This window comes from Eriocheir sinensis, chromosome 27 (assembly GCF_024679095.1).
Source record: "Eriocheir sinensis breed Jianghai 21 chromosome 27, ASM2467909v1, whole genome shotgun sequence".
In the NCBI taxonomy this organism is placed as follows: domain Eukaryota; kingdom Metazoa; phylum Arthropoda; class Malacostraca; order Decapoda; family Varunidae; genus Eriocheir; species Eriocheir sinensis.
Genome location: NC_066535.1, coordinates 9,558,581 through 9,568,404, shown reverse-complemented (window position 1 = coordinate 9,568,404; position 9,824 = coordinate 9,558,581). Strand labels below are relative to the sequence as shown.

The 9,824-nt window shown below is 44.0% G+C and overlaps 1 protein-coding gene across 3 annotated transcripts in view; it reads left to right on the top strand.

Moving 5' to 3' along the window:
- Positions 1 to 9,824, top strand: part of LOC127004096 (uncharacterized) — a 147,383-nt gene that overhangs the window by 104,020 nt on the left and 33,539 nt on the right. For all 3 annotated transcript variants that reach the window (XM_050871446.1, XM_050871443.1, XM_050871444.1), the window contains exon 4: positions 3,248 to 3,325. In XM_050871446.1, the coding sequence (XP_050727403.1) occupies positions 3,248 to 3,325 (78 nt within the window). The remainder of the gene's footprint in view (positions 1 to 3,247; positions 3,326 to 9,824) is intronic.

Genomic DNA, 9,824 nt, shown 5'->3' with positions numbered 1-9,824 from the left:
TCTCTCTCTTCCTCTCTCTCTCTCTCTTTTCCTCCTCTCTCTCTCTTTTCCACTCTCTCTCTCTCATTACCTCTCTCTCTCTCTCTATTCCTCTCTCTCACTCTCTCTCTTCTCTCTTCTCTCTCTCTCTCTCTCTCTCTCTCTTCTCCTCTTTCTCCTCCTCCTCCTCCTCCTCCTCCTCCTCCTCCTCTCTCTCTCTCTCTCTCTCTCTTCTTATATATTTCTCTCTCTCTCCTGTTCCTCTCTCTCTCTCCTCCTCCTCCTCCTCTTCCTTACCTCCTCCTTCTATCTCTTTCTCCTCTTTTTCTTCCTTTTCCTCTTCGTAATGTTTCCTCCTCCTCCTCCTCCTCCTCTTCCTTACTCTCCTCCTTCTATCTCTTTCTCCTCTTTTTCTTCCTTTTCCTCTTCGTAATGTTTCCTCCTCCTCCTCCTCCTCCTCCTCCTCCTCCTCTTTCTCCTCATCCTCCTCCTCCTCTTACTCTTCCTATATCCTCCTTCTCTCCTCCTGTTCCTCTTCTTAATGTTTTCTTTTCCTCCTCCATCTTCTTCTCCTCCTCCTCCTCCTCCTCCTCCTCTTCCTTACTCTTCTTCTTCTATCTCTTTCTCCTCTTTTTCTTCCTTTTCCTCTTCGTAATGTTTCCTCCTCCTCCTCCTCCTCCCCTCTGCCGTTCCTAGTTTCCCCTCGTACGCTCCTTGCCTTTATTCTGTTACTGTTGTTGTTGTTATAGTTATTGTTGTTGTTGTTGCTTTTTAACCTAATTTTCCGACGTAACTTTGTGCGCGGAAGGTCGGGGCTGAAGTGGACTGGAATGGCTGGTCTGTTTTTCTGTTGTTTCCGTCATTTTTTTTGTTAGCGTTCTGTTTTATTATTTTTTTAGGTGGTAATACATACATAAGGGTAAAAGGAAGGAAGAAAGAATGTAAGAGAGGAAAAAAGATCAGAGGGAGGAAAGATAGAAAAAGGAGTGAAGGAATGAAGAGGAAGGGAGAGATGCGGAGAGGGAATGGGAAGGAAGGAAGGAAGGAAGAGTGTAAGGGAGGGAAAAAAGATCGGAGGAAGGAAAGATACGAAAGAAGTGTAGGAATGAAGGAGAGGAATAGGAAGGAAGGAAGGAAGGAAGAGTGTAAGGGAGGGAAAAAAGATTGGAGGAAGGAAAGATAAGAAAGAAGTGTAGGAATGAAGGAGAGGGAGAGATGCGGAGAGGGAATGGGAAGGAAGGAAGGAAGGAAGGAAGGAAGGAAGGAAGGAAGAGTGTAAGGGAGGGAAAAAAGATCGGAGGAAGGAAAGATACGAAAGAAGTGAAGGAATGAAGGAGAGGGAGAGATGCGGAGAGGGAATGGGAATGTAGGTAGAAGGAAGGAAGGAAGGAAATAAAGGAATAAATTGAGGCAGGAAGTGGCAAAAAGTAATGAAAGAAAGGAATGAAGGGAGAAGGAGAGATACGGAGAGGGAATGGGAATGTAGGTGAAAGGAAGGAAGGAAGGAAATAAAGGAAGACATTGAGGCAGGAAGTGGCAAAAAGTAATGAAAGAAAAGAATGAAGGGAGATAGAAATGAATTAATGAGGCAGGAAGTGGCAAAAAGTAATGAAAGAAAAGAATGAAGGGAGATAGAAATGAATTAATGAGGCAGGAAGTGGCAAAAAGTAATGAAAGAAAAGAATGAAGGGAGATAGAAATGAATTAATGAGGGAGGGAGTGATAATACATATAAGGAAAGGAGAAAGAAAGAAAGAAAGAATACAGAAAGAGGAAAGTAATACAGATGAAAGAAGGAAAAAAAGAAAGAAAACACAAACTCGACAGGAAAACAGACGAAATAACACAGAAAGGAGGAAAGGGAAGAACGAAAGGAGGAAGCAAGACACAAGAAATAATGACGTGATGATAAAGAAAATAGAGAAAGAAGAGAAGGAGGAAAGGAAAGAACGAAAAGAGGAAGCAAGACAAGAAATAATGACGTGATGATAAATAAAATAGAGAAAGAAGAGATGCAGAAAGAAAAAGATATAACAAACCAGGAAAAAGAACACGACGAAAAATAGGATAAGAAAAGAAAGAGAAGGAAAGGGAAAACACAGCTATTACCAACCCAGGAAGCAGGAAGTGAGGCGGGCAAGAGGGATAATGAGGGAGGTAGACGCACAATGATAGGAATGAATAAGAAAGGATAGGATAGGATAGGATAGGAGAGAATGATACGATGAAAAGGTAGAATAGGATAGGATTAGATGGCAGCATGATAAGATTGAATAGGATAGGATAGGATAGGATTAGATGATACGATTAAAAGATAGGATAGGATAAGATGACAGTATGATAAGATTGAATAGGATAGGATAGGATAAGATGACAGCATGAAAATATTGAATAGGATAGAATAGGATGTTAAAAAGAATAGGATAGGATAGGATAATAAGATAGAATAAGATAAGATTGGATGATAACATGATAAAATTGAATAGGATAGGATAGGATAATAGCATGATAAGATTGAATAGGTTAGGATAGGATAATATCATGATAAAATTGAATAGGATAGGATAGGATGATAACATGATAAAATTGAATAGGATAGGATAGGATAGGATAATAAGATAGAATAGGATAAGATTGGATGATAACATGATAAGATTGAATAGGATAGGATAAGATGACAGCATGATAAAATTGAATAGGATAGGATAGGATGATAACATGATAAAATTGAATAGGATAGGATAGGATGTTAAGAAAGAATAGGATAGGATTGGATGATAAGAAAGAATTGGATAGAATAATATGATAGTATGATAAGATTGAATAGGATAGGACAGGATGGCAGGATAACATAGAATAGGATAGGATAAGATGATAACATGATTAAAGTTAATAGGATAGGATAGAATGATAAGACTGAATAGGATAGGATAAGATGACGGGATTGGATAGAATAGGATGATAGGACGGAACAGAATAAGAAAGTAAAGAAAAGAAAGAAAACCAAGCATTAACACCAACCCGAAAACCCTGCCGAAATTGACCTCTCTTTCGGCCACCTCTTTTGATTCTTCTTTAGGAGCAGCGAGTAGCGGGCTTTTTTTTTATTATTATTGTTTCCTTTTTTGTGTGCCCTTGAGCTGCCTCCTTTGTTGCAAAAAAAAACCAAAAAAAAAACCAGGAAGCAGGAAGTTGGGCAGACGAGAGAGATCTTAAGGTAACCGCATCACACTAATAGCCCCGTTTTCTCTTCTTCTCTTCCCCGCAGAGTTACCAACAGACACTGAAGAGCCCGGAGTACAGTGCCATCATCGACTCCAACCTCGTGGACGACATCTTCTTCATGGTGAGTGTTACTGTTCTCTCTCTCTCTCTCTCTCTCTCTCTCTCTCTCTCTCTCTCTCTCTCTCTCTCTCTCTCTATCTATCTATCTATCTATCTATTTATCTTTGCATAACTGAGGTAGTCGTTCCCCTTCTCATCCTTCCCATCGTCTTTATTGCCTACTAATGATGAGAGGTGAGGCATCATCTTCCACGCGGCCTTGAGAGAGAGAGAGAGAGAGAGAGAGAGAGAGAGGGGGGGGCATGGGGATAGGTCTAAATTCCTTGTTATTGTTACTCGTTATGTGGAAAAAATGACCTACGTAAAGTTGTTCCAGTTTTACACACACACACACACACACACACACACACACACACGGGCCAAAAGTTTACCCTTGGAGTATATACGAGCGCATGGTACGTTGTGTGTGTGTGTGTGTGTGTGTGTGTGTGTGAGAGAGAGAGAGAGAGAGTGAGTGTGCGGATATTATGCAACACCATCCTTCACCTCACGTTCATCACACCTGTCGTCATAATCACCTGTTCGTCAAGTCACTGTCCTTCCTTTTTATTACACATTTACTTTTGTCTGGTTTGATTTATTTGTGTTGCCTGTGTGCTCAGCGATGTATATATAGACTGGCTGGCTGGCTGGTTTGGTGGCTGGCTGGTTGTTTGGTTGGTTGGTTTGGTGGCTGGCTGGTTGTTTGGTTGGTTGGTTTGGTGGGTGACAGGCTGACTGCTTGTTTGGTTGGATGGTTGGCTGGTTTGGTGGCTGGCTGGCTGGCTGCTTGGTTGGTTTGGTGGCTGGCTGGCTGGCTGGTTGGTTGGTTTGGTGGCTGGATGGATGGCTGACTGACTGAGTGACTGGTTAACTGAGGTGCTGACTACTAACTGCCTGACTGACTGGATAGATGAATGGATGACTGAGTGATTAACCGGTTCGCAAACTGTCTGACTTACTGGTTGACTGGCTGACTGACTGATTGGCTGACTGACTGATTGGCTGACTGGCTGACTGGCTGACTGACTGATTGGCTGACTGGCTGACTGGCTGACTGACTGATTGGCTGACTGGCTGACTGACTGGCTGACTGGCTGGCTGACTGGCTGACAGACTGACTGACTGACTGACTGACTGACTGACTGACTGGCTGACTGATTGGCTGACTGGCTGACTGATTGGCTGACTGGCTGACTGACTGGCTGACTGGCTGACTGACTGACTGGCTGACAGACTGACTGACTGACTGACTGACTGACTGGCTGACTGATTGGCTGACTGGCTGACTGATTGGCTGACTGGCTGACTGACTGGCTGACTGGCTGACTGACTGACTGGCTGACAGACTGACTGACTGACTGACTGACTGGTTGACTAGCTTAATAAAGTAATTGTTCCGTGTGTACGAATACTGAACGTTCAATTAGACTATATTCTCTCTCTCTCTCTCTCTCTCTCTCTCTCTCTCTCTCTCTCTCTCTCTCTCTCTCTCTCTCTCTCTCTCTCTCTCTCTCTCTCTCTCTCTCTCTCTCTCTCTCTCTCTCTCTCTCTCTCTCTCTCTCTCTCTCCTCGTTACGTGACTTTCGTGAGGTGAAGGTAAAGGGAGATACCACCACCACCACCACCACCACCACCATCGCCACCACCACCACCACCACCACTACTACCACCACCACCACCACCACCACTGTCATGACCAGCCAAATAAGTGGGTCACAACTCAAGGGAAATAAAAACAAACAGAAAAAAAAGAAAACGGAGGAAAAAATGTTTAGTCCTCCCTTTCTCTCCCTTTCTTCCCTTCCTCTGATAATTTTTCCCTACCTCCTCTATCCTTCCCTCTCTCCCTTTCCTCCCTTCCTCTGATCATCCTTCCCTATCTCCTCTATCCTTCCCTTTCTCTCCCTTTCCTCCTTTCCTCTGATAATTTTTTCCTACCTTCTTTATTCCTCCCTCTCTCCCTTTCCTTTCTCCTTTCCTTCCTTACCCCTTTCCTTCCCTCTCTCCCTTTCTTTCCTCCTTCCTTTCCTTACCCCTTTCCTTCCCTTTCTTCCTCTCCCTTCCTCCTTCCCTCATTCTGATCACCCTGCCCTTAACCCTTTTCCTTCCTTTTCTCCCTCTCCCTCCTTCTTTCCTTCCCTTTCTTCCTTTCCCTTCCTCCTTCCCTCCCTCTGATCACCCTGCCCTTACCCCCTTCCTTCCTTTTCTCCCCCTCCCTCCTTCTTTCCCATCTTCCAATCGCTCTTTCCTTACCCATTTTCTTCTCTCTCTCTCTCTCTCTCTCTCCCTATCATGCTTCTTTCTCTTCGCTCCTCTTCTATCCCTCCTATACCTCCATCCTTCTCTCTCTCTCTCTCTCTCTCTCTCTCTCTCTCTCTCTCTCTCTCTCTCTCTCTCTCTCTCTCTCTCTCTCTCTCTCTCTCTCTCTCTCTCTCTCTCTCTCTCTCCTTCATTTACTTAATCATTTACCCCTCCTTTATCCTTTACCCTTCCTTCACTCCACATTTTACTCCCTCCCATATATCCATCTCCCTCCACCCCTCCACTACCTCCATCCTTCACTCCTTCCCATATCTCCACGTCTCCCTCCCTCCCTCCTTCACTCCCTCCTTCACCTCTCTCTCCCTTCCTTTCTTTCCATATTAAGAAGAAGTTGTATGGTGAATAATAATAATAGGAAGAAGAAAAGATGAGGTTCTGTGTAGGTAGTAGTCGTAGTAGTAGTAGTAGTAGTAGTAGTAGTAGTAGTAGTAGTAGTAGTAGGAGTAATAATAATGGTAGTAATAATAATAAGGGCGGCACGCGAGCTCGTAACCCAGGGACGCCACTTGCAAGGCCCATCCATTTCTAAGATTAACTTCACACAGGCTCTCTCTCTCTCTCTCTCTCTCTCTCTCTCTCTCTCTCTCTCTCTCTCTCTCTCTCTCTCTCTCTCTCTCTCTCTCTCTCTCTCTCTCTCTCTCTCTCTCTCTCTCCATTCTTTCTTTTCTCTCCCTTCCACAGCCTCTCATTCATCCTTCATCCATCTTTCCATCCCCGAGAGAGAGAGAGAGAGAGAGAGAGAGAGAGAGAGAGAGAGAGAGAGAGAGAGAGAGAGAGAGAGTTTTATGGAGAGGTTAGACTTACCGTGATTGCAAGTCGCTTTTCCTTCCGCTGTGTGTGTGTGTGTGTGTGTGTGTGTGTGTGTGTGTGATGTAAGAGCGAGTCACACACATAAGAGCCGAGTCACGAGCGATATGGTAACAGACAGACAGACAAACAGACAAACAGACAGACAGACAGGCTAATCTTCACCACTCTACGTTTACCTGGCTAAGTTTTCTTCCTGTCTTCCTTTCTTCTTCTTTTTCATTCCCTTTTGACATAGTTTTCTTTTCTTTCTCTTTGCTGTATTATCCTCCCCTGTTTGCTTTTCCTTCTTTTTGTTCCTGCACTCTTTCGTCTTTGTTTGTTTTCTATTCTTTTCCCTTGTTTGCTCTCTCTCTCTCTTTCTCTCCCCCTCCTTTATTCTTTCCTCCTTCTCTATCACGCCCTCCGGTTCTTCATTTCGTCCTTCTTTTCTTACGTTCTGGCTCTCTTTTATCTTGTCTTTTATCCTTTTCACTTTTTTGCACTCTCCTACTTTCTTCTCTCCTCTCCCTTTTCCTTCCTCTCTCATTCATCTTCATATCTTCCTTTCATCTTTCGTCTCCCTTTCTACGTTTTTGCAATCTTTCATCTGATCTTTTTTTTCCTTTTCACTGGTTTTCGCTCTTTCTCTCTTTCCTTTCTTTCCTTCCTTCCTTCCTCCTTTCTTTGTCACATCTTTCATATTTTTATTTCATCTTTCTTTTCCCTCTTTCATCTGATCTTTTTTTCCTTTTTACTGGTTTTCTCTCTTTCTCGCTTTCCTTTCTCTCCTTCCTCCTCCTTCTTATGTCACATCTTTCATATTTTTATTTCATCTTTCTTTTCCCTCTTTCATCTTATCTTTTTATCCTTTTCACTGGTTTTCTCTCTTTCCTTTCTCTCCTTCCTTTCTTCCTCCTTCTCTTCCTTTCTGTCCCACATCTTTCATATCTTTATCTCATCTTTCTCTTCCCTCTGTACGCTCTTTGCACTCTTTCATCTTATCTTTTATCCTTTTCCCTTGTTTGCACTCTTATTTTCTTCCTCTCTCCTCCTCTTCCTCCATCTCCTTATATCCCTCTCCTCATATATACACTTCATTCATCCTTCCTTCCTTCCTTCCTTCCTTTCTTCCTCCCTTCCTCCGTTCCTTCATTGCTGTTTCTTTGGGCTGTATTTCTTGCTCTTTTGTATTTTTGTTTATCTTATTTCCTTCTGTCCTCCCTCCTTCTCTCTCGCCCCTTGGACATCACTGACTGTTCTCTAGCTTCCGTGTTCCGATCTCTCTCTCTCTCTCTCTCTCTCTCTCTCTCTCTCTCTCTCTCTCTCTCTCTCTCTCTCTCTCTGACTTTGACCCTTTCCCAACTTTAACTTCTTACTATATCTCTTCCGTATCTCCGTTTAACCTATCTCTCTTCTTCTATCTCCTCCTCCTCCTCCTCCTCCTCCTCCTCCTCCTCATAAAGTATCACCGACCCTCTATCTTCCTTCTCCTATAATCTCCCTGACTCGGTCCTCAGTGCCCTTCATCATTTTAACGGACTCACCACCACCATCACTACCGTCACCACCACCACCACCACCACCGCCACGTCTTCGCACTACGCAGTTAACCCCAAGCTTGAGGCGTATAAAGATGTGTGTGTGTGTGTCTGTGTGGTCAAGAGTGATGAGAGATGAGAGGAGAGAGAGGGAGAGAGAGGAAGTTGAGGTTTAAAAAGGGTGACTGATTTAAAGGTGAGAGAATACCATGAAGGAGGAGAAAGTAGGAGGAAAAAGAAGAGAACAAGAAGGAGGGAAGAAAGAAGGATGAGGAGAGAGATGAAGGGAAAAGGGGAATGAAGAAAGGCAAAGAAAGGAAAGAAGGAAGAAAGTGGGATGAGGAAAGAGATGAGGGAGAAGGGGAATGAAAGAGAGGAGAGACGGAAGAAAGGATAGGATGAGGAAAGAGATGAGGGAGAAGGGGAATGAAAGAGAGGAGAGACGGAAGAAAGGATAGGATGAGGAAAGAGAAGAGGGAGAAGGGGAATGAAAGAGAGGAGAGAAGGAAGAAAGGATAAGATGAGGAAAGAGATGAGGAAGAAGGGGAATGAAGAAAGGCAATGAAAGGAAAGAAGGAAGAAAGTGGGATGAGGAAAGAGATGAGGGAGAAGGGGAATGAAAGAGAGGAGAGAAGGAAGAAAGGATAGGATGAGGAAAGAGAAGAGGGACAAGGGGAATGAAATAGAGGAAAGAAAGAAGAGAGTAGGATGAGGAAAGGGAAGAGGGAGAAGGGGAATGAAAGAGAGGAGAGAAGGAAGAAAGGATAGGATGAGGAAAGAGATGAGGGAGAAGGGGAATGAAAGAGAGGAGAGAAGGAAGAAAGGATAGGATGAGGAAAGAGATGAGGGAGAAGGGGAATGAAGAAAGGCAATGAAAGGAGAGAAGGAAGAAAGTGGCATAAGGAAAGAGAAGAGAACAAAAGGGAGAAGGGGAATTAAGAGAGACAGAGGAAGGAGGGAAGGAAGAAAGTAAGATGGGGAGGAAAAAGAAGGGAAGATTTTTAAGGGCAAAGGGGAAGAATGGAAGAAGGGAAATAAAAGGAGAAGGCAAAGAAGACTGATAAAAGAGAAGAGATGAATGAAAGAGGGAAAAAGAAGACTGTAAAGAACGGCAATGAAAGCAGAGGAGAAGGAAGAAGAGCGGAAGAGGAATGGGAAAAAAGAGAAGAGAAGATTGAAGGAGGGAAAAGGAAAAGGAAGAAGAAAAACAAATAAAGGAAAGAAGGAAGAAGACTGAGAGAGGAATGATGAAAGACAATAACGTAGAAGGAAAAAGGAACAGGAAGAAAGGCAGTGAAAGAAGGAATGAAAGAAAGAAAGGAAGAAAGTGGAGAGGGAGAGAAATGATATATAGGTAGGGAGGGGGAGGGGGGAGGAAGACTAATGGGAGAGAGGAGGAGGAAGGAAAGACGCAGAAGGGACAGGGAGGAAATAGGAAGAAAAAAAAGGGGGAGGGGGAAGCAGACGGAAGCAGTGGGCGTGAGGAAGGAAAGGAGAGAGAGAGAGAGAGAGAGAGAGAGTGTAATGTGTATATTAGTCTATTTGTTATAGTCTGTTAAAAAAAGGTTCGCAGGGTCGGTGAAGACATGTGCTTACCCACACGTACACACACACACACACACACACACACACACACACACACACGCACACTCCCATGCCATCCTAACCTACCGGAAACACGTTCACACACAAACAGATACACGCACACAAAAAGAACTGCCCCTCACACACACACACACACACACACACACACACACACACACACACACACACACACACACACACATACAAACACTCACGCAACCACCTCCCCCCCACCACCCACACTCCACCCCTCCCTCTCCCCCTTCATCTCCCCCTCCCCCCCCT